Genomic DNA, 25996 nt, shown 5'->3' on the forward strand with positions numbered 1-25996 from the left:
GGGAGGACGCTCGGCGTCCACTCGAGACTGTTTTGACTGCCTAGTCTGAGCAGTCAAAACAACTCTAGACTGCGGTAGTTGACGCTCAGCGTCAAAACAAGTCAACTCCGCTGGTTGGCGAACGTCCTGAACGTCAACAGGAGCATTAGAAAGCGGCCTAACGTCCAAATGCGGCTGAAAGCCAACACGTGACCGCATCGAGTGAGGCTCTACATATCGTGACTGACGTGACTTAGCTACGCCAACGTCAACAGGACGCACAAAGGTTCGTTTGGGCGGCTGAAGGCCAGGATCTCGATGAGATAAACGGCTAGGATCAACGTGAACCTTATCGGCAGAATAGTCTTCCATAAGAGAGGCAAGCTTATTCTGCATGTCTTGCCGTACAACCCATTTAGGATCAACGGGAATGGTTGCGGTAAGAGACGAGGGTAACGTCTGTGACTGCAAAACCTTGCCTACAAAAAGACTCTCGGAGCCTGTGTTACGCTTTTGTTTATGCGGCGAGCAGTCTTCCGATGACTGCATAGGGTCAGAGCTGTCCTAATAGTTAAAACCAGGACGTTGGACCTGTCCTGAAAGGACTGACTTTCGCTTAAAGGGCCTCGAAACCTTGTTCCACGGTTTCTTATGCGAAAAGCCTTCGGATGACGAGGAGAAAAACGTCTCGCTCGTCTTATGGTAGGGGCGGTGTTGATGAGACACGCCTGAAACCATAGAGGGAACGTCTGTTCGCTGATCAAGTCCTCTCGAACCCATAAGTCGTACGACATTACTTCTCCCCTGGGCTTGGGAGCTTGCAAGAGGTCTCGGACTAGGCGAACGACAGGCACGAACAGACGAACCCTCGGTCGCAACACTGATAACACTTTGCGCAATTATCACTTTATCACTACGATTTTCTGTTTTGCACTTATTTCACTGAAATCGAATTTTTTAACAATTCACATTAGGTATGAATAAAACTGATTTCTACCTGAAGAACGCAATTCTACCCTCATCAAAAGGTTATAATTGCGAAATCAGTCGTATAATGTAAGCACATTAATACAAGCAAAAAACAGTAAAAATATTTTAAGATAAAAAGATCAGTGGCTGGGAAGGAGACTAAACACTAGTTCATTCAAAACTACGTTTTCAATCTCTCACCGTACAGTGCCTTGGGACGAGAATAAAAACTAAAAACGTTTTATCCTTTCTCCCCGCACAGAGACTAGGGACGAGAGTAAAAGACTGACTCGAGAACAACGTTACTCGCTTGGGACGAGAATAAAGATCGGAACGTTCTCTCTCCTCTCTCTCTCTCCGTCTCTATCTCTCTCTCTCTCTCTCTCTCTTGATTTCGCACCGAAGAGAAGAGCCCACTTACCTTTCGTCAATAAACAGGTTATTTGACCAAAGGAATAAACTGAAAGGTTTTTCAATTAAAAAGTTCCTTTAAAATAGTATTTAAAACATTTAAGCTTTGAAAGAAGAATGAACAAAACGTCAGAATCGATTTACTCTTTCTGCAAAGTGAAACCGTGATACTCTCTCTCTCTATCGTAACGATAGAGCGCAAACTGCGTAGCATAAATAAACTAAACGTTAGTTCATCTTTGAAACATTACGAAGACTATTCAAAGAAAATCTTTCATAAAATATCTACTAAAAAATATTCATTTAATAAGTTTTAAATCAATTGCTCTGTAAAAGTTATTTACGATTGAAAGGGCTCAACGTTGTTTAACTTCGGTTTCCAAGTTAGGACCGCCTACTCTCAGGAAAGGTCGCATATAAACAAATCATTAAAATTTATCTTGATGTTTATTATAAATGGAAAGCTAATCGAAGAGGCCTAATAAAGGCGGTTGAGATATAAAATATATAGAGGAAAATCTATAATTAATTTATAACGTGATAAGATAATTGCTAAAAGCCTAAAACACACTTCCGTACTAAAGGAAGGGTCGGCCATTTAAAAGTCAAAGAAAGTCCAAAAAACAATCCAAAGTCATCAAAAATTAAATCTATCCAGAAACGAGTTCAAAATTTAAGTTGAAGATAAAACACTTGCACTGCGAAAGCTCAAACCAAAAGGAAGTACTTCACCAAATATGTTGAGAAAACTCCAGGTTGTACAGCGAGTATTGATACGTCTTGTCGTTAAGGCCGACAGAGAAAAAATTGGGTCTGTTTACATGTATATGCGGTATCTGGCCGATAGTTGGCGCTGGTGGGCACACCCGCAACCTTCATAGCGATCGCTCGCGAGTTTTTGTGTGTGTTTTCTGTCGAGCCGCTGGAGCAGCAGCTATTATATATTCACCGGCTAAGTTAAATATTTAAAACTTTATTTTGATATACAGTACATCTTATTTTATAAAGTATGATTTGTTAATCTTGCAGAAGCTTTGACTGAGTACAATCACAAGCAATTTGATAGGTATTACAGAAAAGAGTGCATCAGCCAATCATTTAAACACTGATCTGAAAGTATAGTGAAAACAGTGCCTTGTATCTAAGATTACAGATATAATTGATGGTGTCCATCAAAGATCATCACCGAGTTACTGTATTTGGTATTTATCACCATAATAAAAAAACCTACTATAAAGTACAAAAATTACATTACATAAAATTGTCTATAATAAAAGGCTATAAAGGAATAAGCAGATGATATCGATGTATAACAAGAAACTGTATATGAAAGAATCATGTTGACAAGAAAAGGCAAGAAATTCATGGGAAAATGGCATAAAGTCCTGTACCTGATGGGAATCCAGTCAGAAAATAAAAAAGAAACAGAAGTGAAAAGATTCTTGCAATGCAAGACACTACAGAAGAAATATAAAGTGTACTTGAAAACAGTAACAATAACCATTATAATTATTTAATCATTATCATCATCTCCTCTTACGCCTATTGACGCAAAGGGCCTCGGTTAGATTTTGCTAGTCGTCTCTATCTTGAGCTTTTAAATCAATACTGTACTTCTCCATTCATCCTCTCCTATTTCCCATTTCATAGTCCTCAAGCCATGTAGGCCTGGGTCTTCCAACTCTTCTAGTGCCTTGTGAAGCCCAGTTGAAAGTTTGTTGAACTAATCTCTCTTGGGAAGTGCGAAGAGGATGCCCAAACCATCTCCATCTGCCCCTCACCATGATCTCATTCACATATGGCACTCAAGTAATCTCTCTTATAGTTTCATTTCTAATCCTGTCCTTATTGAATATATGTTCAAAATTGAATATATGAGATTTATGAATTACACTACTGTACCTGTTACAAGGCCTGCTCCATCATGGCTCCATCGACCTGACAAAACAGCACCACGATGAGCTTCAACTGATTTTTCAATTCGTCCATTGCGGCCAATAATATAAAACTTCCCTGTAAATCAAAAAATATATTTTAATTACTGTATATAAAAACTAGCTCACACCTAATATTGCTTTATCAACACTACTTTCATATGAAAATAATTATTAAAAGTTGCATGCATTTTTGTAAAGCAATGAAACAACATACATTTCACATGTCAGCACAAACTACCAGTAACATTAGGGGAAATAAATAAACCATTCAAAGTCATAAAAAGAGCCAAAGAACAGGAGAAGATGGCCTAACAATTGATTTAATAATGGATGGCGAAGATTTTATAGTAGCAAACTCGCTGAACTTTACACAAAATGTTTGCCAGAATGCTCTGTGCCTACTGCTAGGAAAAACTTTATCATTATACTAATTCACAAAAAGGGATACATAAAAGACCTGAAAAATTATCACCCAATAAGTTTACTCTCAGTAATATATAAAATTTTTACAAAGATCATATTCGACCGAATAGTAAGACAGCTAGACTTTAATCAATTAAAAGAGCACGCAGGCTTTACAAGTGGGTATTCAATAACTGACCATATCCATGTAATTAACCAACTAATGGAACAATCAAAAGTATGACAAACAACCATGTATGGCATTTCTGGGCTCGAACCTGTGCCGCCCAGTGAATAAGCTCCATTTAGCACTTATTCTTAGGTAATTTACTGCTAAATATACCAGAGAAAAAATGTAAAGGAGTGCTAGGTTAACTAGCTCGCTCACCTATTGGTGTCGGTATAAAATTGGGCGTATATTCCAGAGGTCCCGCACTATTTAGATTAATCCACGACAGAGAACCCCAATAGAGGAGAGCCGTTCAACCTCACTCGGTACTACTACAATGCATCCGCTCAGAACCTAACTCCTTTTAGCACAACGATCAAAGTAACCCGCATTTTTCTGGTGCTCTCGTTTTTGGATATTTTCTAGTGAATTATGGCTTCTTCGTCGGTTTCCCAGGAGACACCGTCTAAGTTAAGTACCAAGCTGGATTTTACTGTGTTTTGAGCAACCTAGATCGTTTAATATTTATATTATAGGAGTTATTCTCTTCGTTCATACCGATCTTGCTTGATTTCACTACAGTTGGTACTCCTGTTTTTGAGAGCTTTTAATTTTCACTTGCGGTGTTACTATGTGTATTATTTTTATTATCAAATATTATTTGTTATTGTGAATATTCATTATTTAGCGTTTAGAATCCTCGTGGTTCAATTTTTGGGCCGATATCATTTACGTATCGCTATGGCTGCCGACCGTGCTAAGGCGGCAATGTTATTTTAGCCATCAGGTGTGTCTTTTGTGATTTAATTATTTATGTTGCATGCCTTGCCCAAAAATTTTCTATGTGTTTATTCATATATTTAACGCTATTATTATTATTATAATGAATATTTGTGCCATTACTCCGTTTGATCTGTCTGGTTGAGGATCGTCAGTTGGTAGCCCTGCTGCCTCGTATCACGTGATCCTCCCCCACGCTCCCCCTCTAGCTAGGTGGGAGGCTAGGCTTCTCCCCCCTCCACTAAGGGACCGTTGCCTTCCCTCCTTTTAGAGGGGGTAGTTAAGTGTTTATGGACTTTGTCCTCCGGGTGGCCCGGCGGTTTAGTCTCTGTCTAGTCTGGTTGGCCACCGGTCTACAGAGTTGGATCCCGGTGTACCCTATTTTATATTCACTTTTCATTCTGGCTTATGTTATACGAAACCCTCCGGGTTCGATTGGCAGTTCTTAGTTACAGTTCCGCCCCCCTATTATTTTATAACATTTCCTATGATGATTATATATGACAGATCACTACCCCGGAGTCCCTAAAGGAATTGGTATTGAATATACCTTTATTTCCCGGCCCGGGGTCTACCCCACCCCGGGAAATCAGACACTATGTGTCTTAATTCCTTGTTATTGCATCCTTTTTTATGCTCCCGGCTTGACCGGAATGGATGGCTATACTTTAGTTTCAAGTTAGACTTATGTTTAGGCCCGGTCCCGCCCCTATGTAAGACTATTACAGTTAAGCTCTAACCTTGCGTTAGACCTATGTTAGGCCCGGGTCCTCCGGACCCGCCCCTATTTAAAAAAAAAAAAAAAAAAAAATAAGCTCTAATCTTGTGTTAGACCTATGTTAGGCCCGGGTCCTCCGGATCCGCCCCTACTTAAAGACTAGTACAGTTAAGCTCTAATCTTGTGTTAGACCTATGTTAGGCCCGGGTCCTCCGGACCCGCCCCTACTTAAAAGAATAGTACAGTTAAGCTCTATTCTTGTGTTAGACCTATGTTAGGCCACTTAAAGAATAGTACAGTTAAGCTCTAATCTTGTGTTAGACCTATGTTAGGCCCGGGTCCTCCAGACCCGCCCCTACTTAAGAGAATTACAGTTTCTCATATACTATTCTTTTTACAGATGGTGCATTGTCTGACGCCGGCCTGTGCAGCTGTTCTGCACCAGCCTTGTGGCCACTCCGTCTGCCGATCTCACGCCCCTTGTGGGGTTCAACTGGAAGGCACCCGGATAACTGTGTGATTTGCTTCGACCTCATCACTACCCTTGGATCTGACTCGGTGAGTCCCGTTGGCTATATTGCCTTCTTATTTTATTTACTATTAGTAAGATATCTATGGTCTTGAAGGACCATTGGGAGTCTCCCTTTTATAATTCCCACTATTATTTCAGGCATCCCCGGAGCAAAAGTCTGCGGCTCGGGCCACACTGAAGGTGTGGGTTGGTGGGTTTGCCCGGAATGTAAAGTCTAAGCGGCCGTACGTCCTATCTGAGGACTACTGCACCATGGTTTACCCCAACGCCAAGTCTTCAGCTGCTGTGGCTAGGCATGTGGCAGCTCCCATCATTGCCCACATTGATGCCACTATAACGGGTCTCATCGACCCAGAGCAAGATCCATCGGACGCCCCCGGAGGTCTGGAGGACAATGTTGCCTCCATGAACCTGGACGTCGAACCAATGTTGCTAGACGAGCCGGATACAGGTAGGGTGGTAAGTGAGGCAGGTGTGTCCGGCGCTGAGATTCCTATCCTCAGCCCCGCTCTTTCTTCTTCTTCTGATCGCTCTTCCTTTCTTGGATTTTCTGGGGACCGTGATTCGTCTCAACGTTCATACCCGGTTCCCCCTAAGGATAAGTCTACTTCAAGGACCTTACCCAAAGCTCGCAAGCCTCACAAGACTTCTCATGGCTCTAAACATGGTACGAACCCGTCTTCAAAGACCTCTGGTTCCTCCTCTAAGTCTCACGACCCGGGAGTTCCTTCCGCCCCTCCTGCTGCTAGCCCGGGCCTTTCCGAATCAGCTATGCTTCGCATCGTGTCGGAGATGCAGGCAAAGTTGGTTTCGGAGATGCAGTCGAGGATGGACACGATGTTCTCTAACTTCGGTCAGAGAATTGGGGCTTTAGAGCAAGGAGCTCCGGAGAGAGTCCAAAGCTCTCTCATACCGGATGCCTCTAAGCTCCCGCCGTTTGCCAAGAACAACCCCTGGCGGATGGCTCTTCATTCCCCGTTCTCAGACGGAATGTTGACTCTGGAGGGCCTTGGCACTCGTCCTCTAGAGGACTTTGAATTCTTTCCTTCGGGTCTGGCATTTCCATTTCATGGTTATGCCAGACTTACCGAGGAAGCTTTAGTCTGATTAGACAAGGTCCCCAAAGAGACGGTCATCTTCCCGAAGGAGCAAGCCCAATCTGTTTGGGCCAGATTTTTGAATGACAATGGCTGCACTAACACCATGCTGACGCCTTATAAAAGCTCCTTTACGATGTTCTTAATGGACAAGACCACCTTGACTCCATGCGTCAATAAGGTGGCAGAGCTTGCCTTTCAATATGCTCTGGAGGAGAAGCCCTTGCCTCCCATCCGAGAGGTGGATCCAATCTCCCTCCTTCTTCCCTCAGGTATTGAGTGTTGGGACAACGTCCATACCACCTTTACCTCCGGCAAGCTTGCAGCAGACTGTGCCTCAGTCTTGTTTAGTGAGAAGCTTCCCCGTCTCCCGGAATCCCTCATTAAACAGGAATATGATTCCCGCCTACGTGTGGGCCGTACTCTAAACCTGGCCACATCCACGGAGTCGATAGCCTTGACTTACGATACGGAGAGTATTTTTAAGTCTCTCAACAAGGCTACGTTACAGTCTTTGTATTATGACTTGTATGACTTCGCTACTGCTAAACGCAGATGTCGCAAGCATGTTCTAGCTGAGGCGACGATTAGGCATGAACCTAATAAACTCATCCGGTCCTCCTGTTGGGGTTCAAATCTCTTCCCCGAGGATCTCGTAGAGGAAGTCTTGGCGGAGGCCACTAGGGTTAATCAGAGCCTTAAAGCCCGTTGGGGTTTGACCCCTAAACTCAAGTATGACCCCGCAAATTATCAAGCCCGGGGTAGGAAGAAGCTTAGACCATATACCTCCACCCAGTTCAGGCAACAACAGAGTGCTTCATCCAACTTCCGGCTGCCTCTTCCTCCATCTTCTGTTGCCCCTGCACAGCCTTCCACCTCTCGGGCTCCTTCGGATGACTATGTCACCGTTCTGCTACCTAAGAGCCAGCTTTCTGGTGCCTCCGCCACTTCCCCTGCCTTTAACCAGTCCTACGAGGCTCATAGCTCTTCCCAGAGTTATGGTAGAGGTAGAGGCTACCACCGTGGCTCTAACCAGAACAAAGGCAGGGGAAGAGCCTTTCGCAGAGGAAAGAACTTCCGAGGCGGACGTGGAGGCAACTCCTCAAACCAATACTGAGGTACAGCAGGTAGGGGGGAGGCTCTATGCCTTCCGCAACAAATGGAGGTTCAATCCCTGGGCGTTCAGTATCATCTCCAAGGGACTAGGGTGGAGTTGGATTCAAGGACCTCCTCCTCCGAACAAATTTCGTCAACATTCCACTCCGGACCTGGTCGAATTTGTCTAGGATCTTTTACAAAAGAACGCCATACAAGAAACGAAACATCTGAAGTTTCAAGGTCGGCTGTTCAGTGTCCCGAAGAAGGATTCAGACAAGAGAAGAGTGATTCTAGATCTATCCCTTCTCAACTTGTCCATTCAATGCGACAAGTTTCGAATGCTTACCGTCTCGCAGGTGCGGACCTTACTTCCCCGTGGGGCCGTCACCACCTCTATCGATCTTACAGACGCCTACTATCACGTCCCGATAGCGAGACACTTCCGTCCGTACCTAGGCTTTCGCTTAGGGGACAAAAGTTACTCCTTCAAGGTGATGCCTTTCGGGCTCAACATTGCCCCAAGGATCTTCACAAAGCTAGCAGAAGTCGCTGTTCAGGAACTCAGGAATCAAGGGATTCAAGTAGTAGCCTATCTGGACGACTGGCTCATTTGGTCAGACACCTCCCAAAATTGCCTAAAAGCCACTCACAAAGTCATCCATTATCTTCAATCTCTAGGCTTCCAGATCAACTTCAAGAAGTCCCGTCTTCTTCCAAAATCGAAGTTCCAATGGCTCGGCCTGCAATGGGATCTTATATCTCATACTCTGTGTCTTCCCAGACCCAAGAGGTTAGAGATTGCAAGGAACACCAAACGCTTTCTCAAAGACAAAGTAAGTTCCAGACGACTCCAAGAGAAGATTCTGGGGTCCCTTCAGTTTGCCTCAGTGACGGATCTTCTTCTGAAGGCAAAATTGAAAGATATCAATCGTGTCTGGCGTTCGAGGGCGAACCGGAAGCTCCGGGACAGGAAAGTCCGCCTTCCTCCCATTCTACGGGAAAGACTTCTTCCTTGGACAAGAGCAAACAGTCTGTCAAAGTCAGTTCCCCTTCGATTTCCGCCTCCGGAATTAATCATTCACACAGACGCATCCCTATCAGGTTGGGGCGGCTATTCTCAGCTCAAGAAAGTTCAAGGTCTTTGGACTCCCTTGTTCCGCCATTTTCACATCAATGTGCTAGAGGCCATGGCAGTTCTTCTAACCCTGAAACGTCTCGCTCTTCCCAAGAAACAACACCTTCGTCTGGTCCTCGACAGCGAAGTGGTGGTCCGCTGCCTCAACAGAGGCGGGTCAAAGTCAGGGCCTCTGAACCATGTTCTAGTAGCCATATTCTCCCTAGCAGCCTCGAACCGTTGGCATCTTTCAGCTGTCCACCTGGCGGGAGTCCGGAATGTAGTGGCAGACGCCCTGTCCCGGACCTCCCCTCTAGAATCGGAATGGTCACTCGATCTAAAGTCATTTCGGTGGATTCTCTCTCAGGTTCCCGGTCTCCAAGTGGACCTCTTCGCCACGGAATCCAACCACAAATTGAGAGTATATGTGGCTCCCAATCTAGACCCTCAGGCTTACGCCACAGACGCCATGTCACAGAATTGGGACAACTGGGAAAAGATTTATCTCTTTCCCCCGGTGAATCTTTTGCTGAAAGTTCTAGACAAACTGAGATCCTTCAAGGGACAAGTAGCCTTGGTCGCACCCAACTGGCCCAAGAGCAACTGGTATCCTCTCCTGCGGGAGTTGAGATTATACCCTCGCCCGATACCCAATCCGGTTCTGTCTCAGATAGTACAAACACACGTTGTGTACGCTTTCTCAAACATTCAGAGCGCCCTAACTTTATGGACTTTATGAAGTTTGCGGCTATGCATGGTGCCAATATTGATCCTCAAAACACCTTGTTCCTAGAATAGGATAAACGGGATTCCACCATCCGTCAGTATGACTCTGCAGTTAAAAAGTTGGCAAAATTTTTAATAGACTCAGACGTGAACTGTATGAACTTGAACCTTACAGTCACTTTCTTTAGATCTTTATTAGAATCAGGTCTGGCAGCCAATACTATCACCACTATTAAATCGGCTCTGAAAAAGATCTTCCTAGTGGGTTTTAACATAGACTTAACCGACTCTTTGTTAGCTTCAATTCCGAAAGCTTGTGCCCGACTGAAACCGGTTACTCGTCCTACCCCGGTGACCTGGTTCCTTAATGACGTACTCAAATTGGCTTCTGATACCATTAACAGTTCTTGTGGTTACATGCCCCTTCTCAGGAAAACACTTTTCCTAGTGAGCTTGGCTTCCGGGGCAAGAATTTCTGAATTGGCAGCCTTGTCGAGAGACCCGGGTCATATTGACTTTCTGCCTTCAGGAGAGGTCCTTCTTTCTCCTAACAAATTCTTTTTGGCTAAGAATGAAGACCCTCAAAACAGATGGACCTCCTGGAAAATTGTTCCCCTCACGCAAGATCCGTCGCTGTGCCCTGTCACTACTCTTAGGTCTTATCTATCCCGGACCTCCTCTAACTCCTCGGGGCCTCTATTCGTTAGAGAACAAGGCGGTACCATTACTATTAAAGGGATCAGGCAACAAATTTTGTATTTTATTAAACAAGCTAACCCTGACTCTTTTCCTCTTGCACATGATATCAGGGCGGTTGCCACCTCGGTGAACTTCTTTCACCACATGAATTTTACAGACCTTTCCAGGTATACAGGGTGGAAATCACCGTCAGTGTTCAAGAAACACTACCTTAAACATTTGGAAGCCCTAAAATTTTCTACAGTAGCCGCAGGGAGCGTAGTTACTCACGAGTAACTCACAGGTTAATGCCTTTACTCTTTATCTCTCCCTCTTACCTGCCTCATTTATACCCTATTGTATTCGTTGGTCGCGCACCTGAATACTGTTATTATATTTGTAAATTTTATGCTCCTGAGTATCTGTATATATTATCACTCACGGCATTATTATACCTACCTTATTGGATTTATGTTCATATTTAAGATACCCTTATAATTGTTTTTTGGTACTCATCTCTGATTAAAGCATCCTGTTTTTCTCTTACGCTTATGTTTTTTCCTTTATTTTGCAAGTTTGGTGACATTTTTCTCTTGTATAGATTCACTGGGCGGCACAGGTTCGAGCCCAGAAAAGGGATTTTGACGTAGGAAAAATCTATTTCTGGGCGAGGGACCTGTGCCGCCCAGTGAACCCTCCCAGCTCCTCTCCCTTGGAGTCCCCAAACTTTGGGTGCTAAGGAGTTGGGTTCTGAGCGGATGCATTGTAGTAGTACCGAGTGAGGTTGAACGGCTCTCCTCTATTGGGGTTCTCTGTCGTGGATTAATCTAAATAGTGCGGGACCTCTGGAATATACGCCCAATTTTATACCGACACCAATAGGTGAGCGAGCTAGTTAACCTAGCACTCCTTTACATTTTTTCTCTGGTATATTTAGCAGTAAATTACCTAAGAATAAGTGCTAAATGGAGCTTATTCACTGGGCGGCACAGGTCCCTCGCCCAGAAATAGATTTTTCCTACGTCAAAATCCCTTTTATATACTATGAGAAAGCTTTTGATTGTCAAAACTTCAATGATGAGACTCTCCAGAAGATCTGTCCTGCCACATCAAACAGGGAGCCATCAAAACCTTGCTCACAACAAGACGTAGTTTGAAAGGACATAATAAGGAATTCAAAGATCACTGATAGTTCCCAGGATGGCGGGAGGCTTAGGATCCTGGAGGCTCTGCGCATCCAACAAAAGAGACTCAACCTGAGCATGACCCAGATGTTCCTCCTCCCCCCCTACTGAGGAATATCTTCAATCAACCTTGTATCAATGACGATGGCGATGAGCGGCCCGGCAGCTTGCCTGCAACTGAGACTCTCCCGGAGAATGCTTCACCAATCAACAAGCAGCTCTGCACTCCCCAGACCCGGATTCTGAGCAACCAAACTACTCTCTTCTTCTCTCCCCCTCAAAGCATACATCTGCCACCTCTAGAAGGCCACAATCTACATAATCTTGAGAACAATCATGCCCCAAGCAAGAGCACAGAGAGTTTGTGGATATACAGCCAGTTTAACAGAAAAAAAAACTTTATGTTAAGTACATCCTCCCCAAATCCAGTGTTTTGCTTCCAGTTATAACAATCAACAACCAGTATTCACTACCTGAAAGAAAAATAAAATGAAAAGTTCACTTAAGGGAGCAATGGTACATCCATACTCAAGGAGACCGAAAACATAAGTGAAGAGACTTTGACAGATAGAGGGGACAGGGTTCCTCACCCTCGATCCTATCTGTCATTTGTATCCTCGGAAGAACAACAAACTGTTCAAGTGTCTATATGATACAGTATACTGTACTGTATTGCCAAAGTTTGGAGAATTAATGTCCAATGAATATGGAAATGAGTATTGTATATTTTTTTTATTTCCTGTCTTGGCCTTTTTGCTACTTGTAAAATTAAGGAGGGAAGGATGAGTTAATATTCAGTTTTCTATGTACTGTACATATTCTTTTCCTTCTTTATTTAACATCGTATCGATCCTCTTTACCTTTTGTAACACAGATAGTACTGCATACTGTAGTGGAATGATGACTAGATTTGCATTGTATTGTCTAGTTGGAGTGATATTTCAAGTATTTTTTTTAGCTTACTGTATATGGCAATTTTGCCAAATATGAGACAATTTCTAGATGAGGTGATGAGATAGTTGGGGGAATTTTTCATGGGTGTACACTTGAAATAATAAATCTAATTTATTAGAAATGAAACTATAAGAGATTACCCAAGTGCCATATGTGGATGAGATTATATTGAGGGGTAAATGGAGATGGTTTGGGTATGCTCTTTGCACTCCTCAAGAGAGATTACAGTTCACCAAATATTTAATTGGGCTCCACAAGGTACTAGAAGAGTTGGAAGACCCAGGCCTACATGGCTGAGGACTATGAAGCATCAAGTTGAAGATGATGACTGGGGAAGTATTGAATTAAAAACTCAAAATATAGAAGGCCCTTTGCATCCATAGGCATAGATGATGATGACGATTTATTTCCTGTACAATTGTAGTGTTCATGTAGGAATTATTTTTCTCATCAGCCATCTAATTGTCTCATGTTTTGAGTTTCAGGTTTGTGCAATATCCTACTAAACCCAGTAGGGTTTAAGGACAACCTTTGTCAATAGAGAGTAAATAGCAAAGCCCAGTAAATACGGAAGATCCTTAACTTTCAAACTTAATAGGTTCGAAAAGACCGTTTGTAAGTCGAATTTTGTTAAATTTTGGCCTACAATAAGCCTAGCCTGAATCCCATGCCTATGATTTCCAGCTACAAAAGTCAATAAATGGTCAGATTTCATATAAAATAAATATCAGGTTATGACAAATGTCGTTATGCTTACTGTAACAAATGATATAATATTGTTTTAATACAGTTTTTTTGTTTATCTCATCTTTGTTATGCAGTTTTAGTTGGATTTGTGTTTGTATCTCAAAATGTTTGTTAGTTGGAGACCTTCTGTAACATGAAACCAGAACTGGTAGACCTCTTAGATGGATATTACCCTTGAAATGAGACTAGGTGGTAGTCTTATTGATCTAATATAGTATCTCCATTGTCTGCAGTCCTGAGACTGCAGCCAAGAAAGGTGGTTCTACATCGAGTATTTCCGCCTCCTCAGCAGGTGGGGAAGATCCCTGCTTATTACCCAGGGCTTATAGTAATTTATGCATTGATGGGATGCCATCTAGGCTTAAGGAAGGCCACAGTGTCCTAATGGCCATTTCCAGCAGCTTACTAAGAGGCAAAATTCACCTGCGCAAGCTGTTACCACTGTTCTTATTATAGCTTACCCGAAGGCAATACTGCTATCGTCATCATCCTTCTTTGTCACCCCAGTGAAGAAAGAATTGAGAAGGGTCAGATTACCTAAAGAGTGAGGAAGAGCACCAATGGATTGCCTCAATTTTGAGGAAAATCCTGATTGCAAACATTCCTGTTTCACTTTTCTTCCATATTCCAACGAATGATCGTGGTTTCTCTATTACCAAAGCACACTTTCACTAAAAAAAGATGCAAGAAAAAGGTTAAACAGCCAAAGTGAGGCTGCCGAGAGTATGTCTGTATACCTCAGTAGTTGAAGTCGGCGACATCTCAAAGTGCTAGTGAGAGAGTGGGGTTTCCCTCACCTCTCGCCAGTAACCACCAACAAGCCTCATTAAAATTCCAATAGCAGACTTCCAGCTAAGCTGAAATCATACCCCTATTAAAGGACGAGGGTTTGTACTCTTGTAAGAACTACTGTATATCCCCTATGAAACTTACCATCATCAGCTGTCAACAGAAAGACATCAGATCCCACTTTTGATTTTTGTACTGCACTTCTTGGCAACCAATGGAGGTCTAGTGGAAAAACATCTGCAGACAAGTCAGATACCTTGTTTGTCTCACTTGACAATAGATTCCACTGCAAGATCTGATGATCATCTCTGGAAGAAAATGTTATTTTCATTAGTAAAATAAATTTTTGAATATACTTACCCGATAATCATGTAGCTGTCAACTCCGCTGCCCGACAGAACTCTACGGAGGGGACACGCCAGCGATCACTATACAAGAAGGGGGTGCACTCACCAGCGCCACCTGTGGCCAGGTACTGCAGTACTTCTTGTTGACACCACATCAATTTTTCCTCGGTCCACTGGTTCTCTATGGGGAGGAAGGGTGGGTCAATTAAATCATGATTATCGGGTAAGTATATTCAAAAATTTATTTTACTAATGAAAATAACATTTTTCAATATTAATCTTACCCGATAATCATGTAGCTGATTCACACCCAGGGAGGTGGGTGAAAACCAGTGTACATGTATATCAAGAAGCTAAGTATCCCGTATTTCATATTATCAGTTATTCAAAATAATAATGAAATTATAAGTACCTGGTAAGGAAGTCGACTTGAACCATTACTCTGCCTTTAATAAGTTCGTCTTCCTTACTGAGCGCAGCGTTCCTCTTAGGAGGCTGAACAACCCTAAGGTGCTGAAGTATAAAGGGCTGCAACCCATACTAAAGGACCTCTACACAACCTCTAACCTAGGCGCTTCTCAAGAACGAATTGACCACCCGCCAAATCAACTAGGATGCGGAAGGCTTCTAGCCTACCGTAACAACCCAAAAAACAACAATATAAGCATTCAAGAGAAAGGTTAAAAAAGGTTATGGGATTAAGGGAATGTAGTGGCTGAGCCCTCACCTACTACTGCACTCGCTGCTACGAATGGTCCCAGGGTGTAGCAGTTCTCGTAAAGAGACTGGACATCTTTGAGATAAAATGATGCAAACACTGACTTGCTCCTCCAAAAAGTTGCATCCATAATACTCTGCAGAGAACGGTTCTGTTTAAAGGCCATCGAAGTGGCTACAGCTCTCACTTCGTGGGTCCTTACCTTCAGCAAAGCAAGGTCTTCATCCTTCATGTGAGAATGAGCTTCTCTAATCAGAAGCCTTATATAATACGAAACTGCGTTTTTGGACATAGGCATCGAAGGTTTCTTGATGGCACACCATAAGGCCTCTGATTGTCCTCATATAGGTTTTGACCTTTTAAGATAGTATTTTAGAGCTCTGACAGGGCAAAGAACTCTCTCTAGCTCGTTACCCACCATGTTGGAAAGGCTAGGAATTTCGAACGATCTAGGCCAAGGACGTGAAGGAAGTTCATTTTTTGCTAAAAATCCGAGCTGTAAGGAACATGTTGCTGATTCGGATGTGAATCCTATGTTCCTGCTGAAGGCGTGAACCTCACTAACTCTTTTGGCTGTTGCAAGGCAGACGAGGAAAAGAGTTTTGAGAGTAAGGTCTTTGAAAGAAGCTGACTGGAGAGGTTCAAACCTAGGAGACATAAGGAACCTTAAGACTACGTCTAGATTCCAGCCTGGAGTGGACAATCGACGTTCTTTAGAAGTCTCGAAAGATTTAAGGATGTCTTGTAGATCCTTGTTGGAGGAAAGATCCAAACCTCTGTGGCGGAGAACTGAAGCCAACATACTTCTGTACCCTTTGATCGTAGGAGCCGAAAGAGATCTAACATTCCTAAGATGTAACAGGAAGTCAGCAACTTGGGTTACAGAGGTATTGGTAGAGGAAACTGCATTGGCTCTGCACCAGCTTCGGAAGACTTCCCACTTGGATTGATAGACTCTACGAGTGGATATCCTCCTTGCTCTGGCAATCGCTCTGGCTGCCTCCTTCGAAAAGCCTCTAGCTCTTGAGAGTCTTTCGACAGTCTGACGGCAGTCAGACGAAGAGCGTGGAGGTTTGGGTGTACCTTCTTTACGTGAGGTTGACGTAGAAGGTCCACTCTTAGAGGGAGAGTCCTGGGAACGTCGACCAGCCATTGTAGTACCTCTGTGAACCATTCTCTTGCAGGCCAAAGGGGAGCAACCAGCGTCAGCCGTGTCCCTTCGTGAGAGACGAACTTCTGAATGACTCTGTTGATGATCTTGAACGGCGGGAATGCATATAGCTCGAGATGGGACCAATCCAGCAGAAAAGCATCCACGTGAACTGCTGCTGGGTCTGGAACTGGGGAACAGTACAAAGGGAGCCTCTTGGTCATGGAGGTGGCGAACAGATCTATCGTTGGCTGACCCCACAAGGTCCAAAGTCTGTTGCACACGCTCTTGTGAAGGGTCCATTCCGTGGGGATGACTTGATCTTTCCTGCTGAGGCGATCTGCCGAGACGTTCATATTGCCCTGAATGAACCTCGTTACCAGTGAGAGGTTTAGACTTCTTGACCAAATGAGGAGGTCCCTTGCTATCTCGTACAGCTTCCTCGAATGGGTCCCTCCCTGCTTGGAGATGTATGCCAAGGCTGTGGTGTTGTCGGAGTTCACCTCCACCACCTTGTTTAGCAGGAGGGACTTGAAGTTCATTAAAGCCAGATGAACTGCCAGCAACTCCTTGCAGTTGATGTGAAGCGTTTCCTGTTCCTTGTTCCATGTTCCCGAGCATTCCTGTCCGTCCAAGGTCGCGCCCCAGCCCGAGTCTGATGCGTCCGAATAGAGATGAAGATTGGGGGTCTGAACCGCTAACGATAGACCCTCCTTGAGAAGGATGTTGGTCTTCCACCACATGAGAGTAGTCTTCATCTCTTTGGTAACAGGAATAGAGACCGCTTCGAGCGTCATATTCTTGTCCCAGTGAGCTGCTAGATGGAATTGAAGGGGGCGGAGGTTGAGTCTCCCTAACTCGGTGAACAGGGCTAACGATGACAGGGTCCCTGTTAGACTCATCCACTGTCTCACCGAGCATCTGTTCCTCTTCAGCATGCTCAGAATGCACTCTAGGGCTTGGCTGATTCTTGGGGCCGACGGAAAAGCCCGAAAAGCTTGACTCCGAATCTCCATTCCCAGGTAAACGATGGTTTGGGAAGGAATAAGCTGGGACTTTTCTAAGTTGACCAAAAGACCCAGTTCCTTGATCAAGTCCAAAGTCCAGTTGAGACTCTCCAGACAGCGACGACTTGTGGGGGCTCTTAACAGCCAGTCGTCTAAATAAAGGGAGGCTCTGATGTCCGCCAAGTGGAGGAATTTCGCAATATTCCTCATCAGTCGCGTAAACACCATAGGCGCCGTGCTTAGGCCAAAACACAGGGCTTGGAATTGGTACACAACCTTTCCAAAAACGAATCTCAGGAAAGGTTGGGAGTCTGGATGAATAGGAACGTGAAAGTAAGCGTCTTTCAGATCCAACGAGACCATCCAGTCCTCCTGCCTGACCGCTGCTAGGACCGACTTCGTCGTCTCCATAGTGAACGTCTGCTTGGTGACATAAGCATTGAGCGCACTGACGTCCAGCACCGGTCTCCAACCTCCTGTCTTCTTGGCCACCAGAAAGAGACGGTTGTAGAAGCCCGGGGATTGATGGTCCCGGACTATCACCACTGCCTCCTTCTGTAACAGGAGCGACACCTCTTGGTGTAACGCTAGCCTCTTGTCCTTTTCCTTGTAGTTGGGAGAGAGGTTGATGGGAGAAGTGGTCAGAGGGGGATTGCGGCAGAATGGTATCCTGTAACCCTCCCTTAGCCACTTGACAGACTGGGCGTCTGCACCTCTTCTTTCCCAAGCTTGCCAGAAGATCTTGAGTCTGGCTCCTACTGCTGTCTGGAGAGGAGGAGAGTCAATGTTTGCCTTTCGAAGGCTTGGGACCTTTCTTGGACCTGCCCCTGAAACCGTCTGGACGGGTACTTCCTCGGCTGGGGGCTCTGCCACGAAAGGGCGGAATAAATCTTGTAGCAGGAGTATCGGCCACTGGGGTGCGGTAAGTTCTAGGAACCGAAGGAGCAACCTTAGCCTTACGTGCTGAAGAGGCCACAAGGTCATGAGTGTCCTTCTGAATAAGAGCCGCAGACAATTCCTTGATAAGGTCCTCAGGAAACAGGAACTTAGAAAGCGGAGCAAAAAGTAACTGAGACCTTTGACAAGAGGTGATACCAGTGGAAAGGAAGGTGCAAAGTTGTTCCCTTTTCTTGAGTACTCCCGAAACAAACATGGAGGCAAGTTCGCCGGAACCATCGCGAATTGCTTTATCCATACAGGACATTATAAGCATGGCCGAGTCCTTGTCAGATGGGGCAGTCTTCTTGCTCAAGGCCCCCAGGCACCAGTCGAGAAAATTAAAAATCTCAAAGGCGCGAAAGACTCCCTTTAAGAAGTGGTCTAAGTCAGAAAAGGTCCAGCAGACCTTAGAGCGCCTCATAGCCGACCTTCGTGGAGAGTCAACCAAACTTGAGAAGTCAGCCTGGGCAGAGGCAGGGATTCCCAAGCCTGGTTCCTCTCCTGTGGCATACCATACGCCCGCCTTAGAAGTCAGCTTAGTAGGTGGAAACATGAATGACGTCTTCCCTAGTTGCTGCTTGGACTGCAACCAATCCCCTAACATTCTCAAAGCTCTCTTAGAAGATCTAGCGAAGACGAGCTTAGTGTAGGCAGACTTAACAGGTTGCATGCCTAGAGAAAACTCTGATGGAGGAGAGCGAGGGGTAGCAGAAACAAAGTGATCCGGGTAAACTTCTCTGAAAAGAGCCAGGACCTTGCGAAAGTCAATGGAGGGTGGTAACGACTTGGGTTCCTCCACGTCAGAAGAGGGATCATCCAGGTGCGCAGCTTCCTCCTCAGAAACCTCATCACCTGAGGGTTGAGAAGCGAGAGGTAAAGTTACAGCGGTATGCTGAACGGCAGAATCCTGACAAGCGGGTGCATATACACTTGCGGATTCATCCTCAAGTCTCTGTTGAAGAGGATGAGGGCTGGTAATGACAAAGTCATGAGGCTGGGAAGAAGGAGGCTCTGCGGGAGTCTGGGGAGCAAGCGTGGTGAGAGGCGACTGTAGTAAAACCTGAGGTTCAGGCCGCAAAGACTGCTCAAGCTGAGGAGAAAGAGGTAGATGCATGCGTTGAGGTGGCTGACTCATTGCATGAGGTTCATGTCTCAAGAGTTGCGCTTGCTTCAAGGGTTGAGGTGGCTGCGCAGTAAGAGGTTCCTGTCTCACGAGTTGAGGTTCTTGAGGTGGGTGCTGCGAGAGTTGAGGTGGCGGCTGCGCAGAAAGAGGCTCCTGTCTCACAAGTTGAGGTTCTTGAGGTGCTTGCCTCGAGAGTTGAGGTTCTCGCCTCAAGGAAAGTGGAGGTATCAGCTGCGAGAGCTGAGGTGGCTGCCTCAAGGATGGCAGAGGTTGTCGTACCTCAAGAGGTTGCTGCCTCGAGGATGGTCTTACTGCAAGAAACTCTTGCCTCAAAGGTAGAGGAGGTTGTAAGGCATAAGACTCCTGTCCCCATTGTTGAGGAGGTTGCCGCGTGGTAAGAGGTTCCTGCCTCAAGGAAGGTGGAGGTTGCTGCACAACGCTGGTATCTGGCAACTCCCAACGCGGTAGCTCACGCATGGAGGTAGCTTGAGGAACCTCAACTTCGTACGTCTGGCAGACTGGACTGCGTAGAGGAGGAGGAGCGCTCGCAGGAGGAGGTGTAACCTTCTCTGCCTGAAACTCACGCATCAATACCGCAAGCTGCAACTGCATAGACTGCAGCAAAGCCATCTTGGGATCAACAGACGTTGAGGTCTGTTGAGGCAGAGCCTTAACAGAAGTTGAGGTCTGTTGAGGCATCGCCTTATCTCTCTTAGGAGGCGTGCAGTCACCTGATGACTGCGGCGAGTCAGAGCTAGCCCAATGACTACATCCGGGCTGTAGAACTCGTGCGGTCTGGACTTTACGCTTAAGAGGTCTTGAGACCTGAGTCCAGCGTTTTCTCCCCGAAAATTCTTCTGCAGACGAGGAAAATAAGGGCTCAATCGTCTGAGAGTGGAAGTGACGATCTCTGTAAGATACGCCCGCAACCACCGAGGATACTGCTGTGCGCCGATCAAGGCCTGCCGAACCCTTTTGCCCTTCGACATTGCTTCTCCCCTGGGCTTGGGAGCTTGCAAGAGGTCCCGGACTGGGAGGACGACTGGCACGCACAGAAGTACCCTCACGCACAACACTGACACTGACACTAGCACTCGGCACAGCACTGGCACTACCACTTCCCACTGCACTTTTCACTTCAAGTTCCTTGACGTCTGCCAAGAGGAACTTGTGGTCACTCACTACCGACTCCACTTTATCACCTAAAGCCTGAATGGCACGTAAAACATCAGACATATCAGGCTGAGCACAAATAGTAGGATCGGGGGTAGCCACTACAGGGGGAGGAAAAGGTTGAGGATCATGGGGTGAGGAATAAAGCGAAGAGCGAGCCGAACTCCTCCTAACTCTCTCTCTCTCTAACTTAGTGGTATACTTGAGGAATCGAACAAAATCAAGTTCCGAAAGTCCGGCGCATTCCTCACATCGATCTTCCAACTGACAGGATTTTCCCCTACAGTCGGAACAAACGGTGTGAGGATCAACCGAGGCCTTCGGAATACGCCTAATACAAGTCCTACATCGTCTTTGGGGAGGAGCTTGAGAAAGGTCGGACATCTTGAATCAAAGAACAGTCAAGGGGGAATTCCAATTAAAGCAAAATATCGTTAACCATTAATCAAATCAATCTAAAAGCTATCTAAGCTAAGAGACAAGTTTCCTGTATAGCGAAAGCTGAAATCTTAGAGCAATACTTCACCAAAAACCGTGAACAAGACTCCAAAATTATAAGCGTATCCATGTAGGTCTTGCCGGAAGCACGACAGAGGAAAAATTGATGTGGTGTCAACAAGAAGTACTGCAGTACCTGGCCACAGGTGGCGCTGGTGAGTGCACCCCCTTCTTGTATAGTGATCGCTGGCGTGTCCCTTCCGTAGAGTTCTGTCGGGCAGCGGAGTTGACAGCTACATGATTATCGGGTAAGATTAATATTGAAAAATTTAATTTCTTGAAACTTTTGCTTTTCAAAGCTAGTACACAGCCTTCATACATTATTTTAGCATATTTATTTACACTGCATTTAAAAAACAGTCAACCTATTAAAATTTCAATACAGTATACGGCCTCGGAAAATATCTAAACTCATTCCCCTATCATTGCAGCTTCATTAACTTTTAAATAATTGAGGAAAATATAAAAATTGTTTTAAATCAAGAATAAAAAATCATAGTTTCCATAACTTAGCATATCTACACATAACGGAAAAAGAGAATTATTGAGAATTGAATCAAAATAGGCAAAAGTACAGTACAGTATTAGCTAAAATAGGTGAAGTGCCACTTGTAGATCTTCATTGGTGAGAAACATCTTTTAATAATAAAATTCATTATTTGAATACAGTACTTATCTAGTAGTCATTATGCTTCAACCATTAAAGTCAGCGGCTTCTGACCCTCAGGAAAAAATATTGCCAATTTAGCAACATCGTTTGCTTTTTCATTACCATATCCAACATGGGCAGGAATCAGACATATTTCAATATTAACCCAATGAGAATAGAATTTGTTTAAGAGCGCTTTAATTTGTAATACCAGATGATCCTTATGCATGTAACCTAATGTGATTCATGTCTTGGTTTTGCTTCCAGCTAGTATTTTCTTCCTGTAGAAAGTCTAAAACCAACACACACACTCAAAAATTTATTATTTTAGGTGGCATTATTCAAAATTCTTTGCAAATGAGATAGGTTATTTGAAGAATAGTATAATGCAAAGTTGTACACATACAGGCAACTTTGCACTTCCCTGTGGCATTTGAGCAGCTTTTTCATTAATATCTAAGCAAAAATAGCCCCACTTAAAACACTACCCTGTGGCACACCACAGTCAAGGCTGTAAGATTTGGAATAAATATTGTCTGTATGAATTTGGAATGTTCTTCAACCATTGAAATTTCTAATAAAAATAGCAGGGTGTCCTCAAAATCCATTATGATGTAAGGATTTTAGTACTAAATGCCTCTAAGTAGTACTGTATGTCTTCTGAATATCAAAGAAAATGGCTACTGTGATTTACTTTCATCCAAAAACCTCAACATATATAATTTTCAAAGTGTGAAATAGTGACAGTGTTCCACAGGGGACAATGGGTATTGAAGTCTACAATTAATAGGAAATCTTGCTTATTTGGAAACTCTTTAGATAAACTGCAAAATACAGATGTGTTTCAAATCCGATAATTGAAATCCTTGCATGTTAAATATTTTAGCATTAATGAGGTACATTATTATGGATACAGATCACAGTTCCTAATACATCAGTAGAAAGGACTGAGTGAAATGCTAGAGTGTAATTTCTTATTGAAGGAATAGTATCATCAGTATGTTGTAAGTATATTGCAAGAGGGTTATATAGTTTTTCAAGTCTTGAATTTCTCTTAGATGCAATATGATTTTAAGATAATTAATATTCCATTGAACTATGTACTGATTGAACACTAAGGTAATAGAGATGGATTTTCATAAGGCAGAGTGTGTTATTTCTGCTTATTTTGCAGCATGGGTGTCTGTTTATTTGTGCTTACATTTTTTTCTATAAGGTTTTAGTTCTTTTGATATAATTTCCTATTGTTTACTTTGACTATGATTTGTTTCTTGATTATCATTCGGATTCTGGTTAAGTTTATCTATTCCTTTTTCAAGATGAAGAGTGCCTGTTACACACTTTTTTACCAGATGACCAACACACATACAGCCAGCATTGTAGCTTTCTAATTTACCACACTGGTTTTTATTTTTGTCACTAAAGTTATCTACCAGATTATCAACTTTATGTATACTGTATATTTGTTTTTAATTTTATCAAATTCAGAAATGAAACAGGCATCACAACCGCAAGAAATTTTGTGCGCCGTTTTATTCTCTGCTGTTGTTTTATGTGAAATCATTGATTTACCAGTTATACCTATAACAGGAGATAGATTTATTTCTTCTAGTGGTAAATTGTTTCTTAGGTTCCCTCAGCTACCTTAGAATCATGTAGATTCTTATGGGCCTCGACCTTTACCACATGCTTGGTAGCTTGATTAAAGGTTAAAGGTTAAAGGTGACTGGTTTCAGTTCCGGTTCCATCAGAATAGATGCTCACCAGAACGTCAGCCGGGCAAGCCCAACCCCCCACTGTGGTGCCCTACCACAGCAGTAGCCTCCCCAGTAAACAGCTTAAACTCACGGTCCTGGGCGGGGATCGATCTCTTGCCATGCGAAATGCTAGGCAAACACATTACCACTGTACTAGCCAGGAGGGTTGAGTCCATTTTTCAGTTTCTACAGTAATTGGTATACCTGAAATAATAAATGAACCCTCTTTAGATTGACTCTAGCATAAACCTCATTGGGTATGGGCAAACAATTCTCATTATTTGCTTTTGCAAGAGTTGAACTTTCAAGTTCACATTTGTCCTCAGATTTTTATTTTGAGGTTAAAGGTCAACCATCTCCACTTTAGAAAGATTTTCTGTGTCTTTTGTGGTGTCATTACCATCTATACTGTATGTCAAACCTGTTCTGTACATGAATCTAGGCTTTCTGCTTGATTTAATAATTTTTGGTAGTAGTGCTATTCACCTGGTAGGGGGTTCCCCCTCACTTACCTGTCATTAACTACTTTAACTGCTGTTCCAGCTCGCACTAAGTTATCTCCTATTTAAAGGACAAAAAGTTTATATTCACATAGAAAAAAACAGATTTATGACATTCTAGATATCAGCCAAACATGTCAAATTCGAAGATAATTTGTATTTTTCCTAACCATACAAACCTTAGCTATTTACATAGGGTTTACCTTTTAGCGCAGCTGAAATGACGAGCCAATAGTTTTAACGAGGGTTAATTACCCCCGCGCTAGTTAGCGGGGGGTGGGGAAGGGTAGCTTGCTACCCCTCCCCCCTCCACACACCGGTGACTTGCTTCACTTCACTTAGAGGTAGGACTTGACTTGGGGTCAGGGATGGTGGGCACATATGTGTAAATAGCTAAGGTTTGTATGGTTAGGAAAAATACAAATTATCTTCGAATTTGTCATTTGTTCCGTAACCAAAATACAAACCACGCTATTTACATAGGGTGACTTACCCCTTAGGAAGGGTGGAAAGTCCCCAGCCTTACTGACTTCGGCTTGCCCGGGGGCTCTATCCCTCAGTGAGCAGCACTAGAGAGAGGGAGCCCCTGTACCTCACAAGTTCCTAGCATCGCTAGGAACGAGTGGCCTACATAAGCAGTGTTAGGAGGAGAGTGTGACTCGTCCTATGAAGTTGACCTTGAGACCTTCAGATAGGAATTCTAGGATAGGACGTTCCCAATACCACCTCGTCAGGGTATGGGAGACGCAACAGTATTAAGCTTAATACTAGGAGCACAAAGAAGCATGGGTTACCTGCAGAGGTCGAGGTCAGCTATGCGAGGACCAGGATGCTGCTTCCCCAAGAGAGGGGAGAATGAAGAAAGAAGTAAGGGTCAGACATACTCTTTCATTCACGCAGACTAAGACCGGGTAACAACGCCCTCAACCTACTGCTACTTGTCTAAAAAGGAGCCTGAGGTTAGACCAGCTGTTGTGCAGCCACCACAGGGCCGATAGAAAACGTATCGAGGCTCCTGTGGGTCACGTCTTGCAGGTAGTGGGCTGTGAAGGTCGTTTGATGCTTCCAGACCCCAGCTTTAAGTACCTGCGTCACAGAGAAGTTTCTCTTGAAGGCCAGGGATGTAGCAATACCCCTGACATCGTGGGCCCGAGGGCGACGTGACGGAGGAGGGTCAGGATTCAGGGCATGGTGGATAACCCTTCGAATCCAAGCTGAGATGGTGTTCCTGGTGACCCTCCTCTTAGTCCTGCCTTTGCTCACAAACAAAGCTCGCACTTGAGGACGGACTGCAGCCGTTCTCTTCAAGTAGTGCCTCAGACACCTCACTGGACATAGTAGCAGCTAGTCTGGCTCGCTTGTTACAGAACGGAGACTCGCGATCCTGAAAGAATCGAACCGAGGATCCGGCACTCCAGGATTCTGAGTCTTGGCAACAAACTCAGGGACGAACCTGAACATTACCTCCCCCCATCCTCTTGAATGGGCGATGTCGTACGAGAGACCATGAAGTTCACTAACCCGCTTGGCCGAAGCCAAGGCGAGTAGGAAAGCCGTCTTCCAAGACAGGTGGCGATCGGAGGCCTGGCGTAATGGCTCGAAGGGAGGTCTCTTAAGAGACCTGAGGACTCGAACCACGTTCCAAGGAGGGGGTCTCACTTCCAACTGGGGGCAGGTAAGCTCATAGCTACGTATGAGTAAAGAGAGTTCTAGCGATGAAGAAATATCCACGCCCTTCAATCTGAAGGCCAAGCTTAAGGCTTAGCGATAGCCTTTCACTGCCGAGACAGAAAGGCGCATTTCTTCCCGCAGATACACGAGGAAGTCCGCTATTGCTGGAATAGTGGCATC

At 44.3% G+C, this 25996-nt stretch overlaps 2 protein-coding genes across 2 annotated transcripts in view; one reads left to right on the forward strand and one right to left on the reverse strand.

Annotated features, from left to right (window-relative positions):
• The window catches only part of LOC137629513 (cilia- and flagella-associated protein 100-like), a 214085-nt gene that overhangs the window by 37398 nt on the left and 150691 nt on the right, over window positions 1-25996 (forward strand). The window lies entirely within an intron of this gene.
• Window positions 1-25996, reverse strand: part of Oseg5 (intraflagellar transport protein Oseg5) — a 45801-nt gene that overhangs the window by 10498 nt on the left and 9307 nt on the right. Inside the window, exons 3-4 of the mRNA XM_068360876.1 lie at window positions 14429-14592; window positions 3262-3372 (exon numbers count right to left, since the gene is read on the reverse strand). Coding sequence (XP_068216977.1) covers window positions 3262-3372; window positions 14429-14592 — 275 coding nt within the window. The remainder of the gene's footprint in view (window positions 1-3261; window positions 3373-14428; window positions 14593-25996) is intronic.

The sequence above is a fragment of the Palaemon carinicauda genome, chromosome 37 (genome assembly GCF_036898095.1).
Source record: "Palaemon carinicauda isolate YSFRI2023 chromosome 37, ASM3689809v2, whole genome shotgun sequence".
NCBI classification, from domain to species: domain Eukaryota; kingdom Metazoa; phylum Arthropoda; class Malacostraca; order Decapoda; family Palaemonidae; genus Palaemon; species Palaemon carinicauda.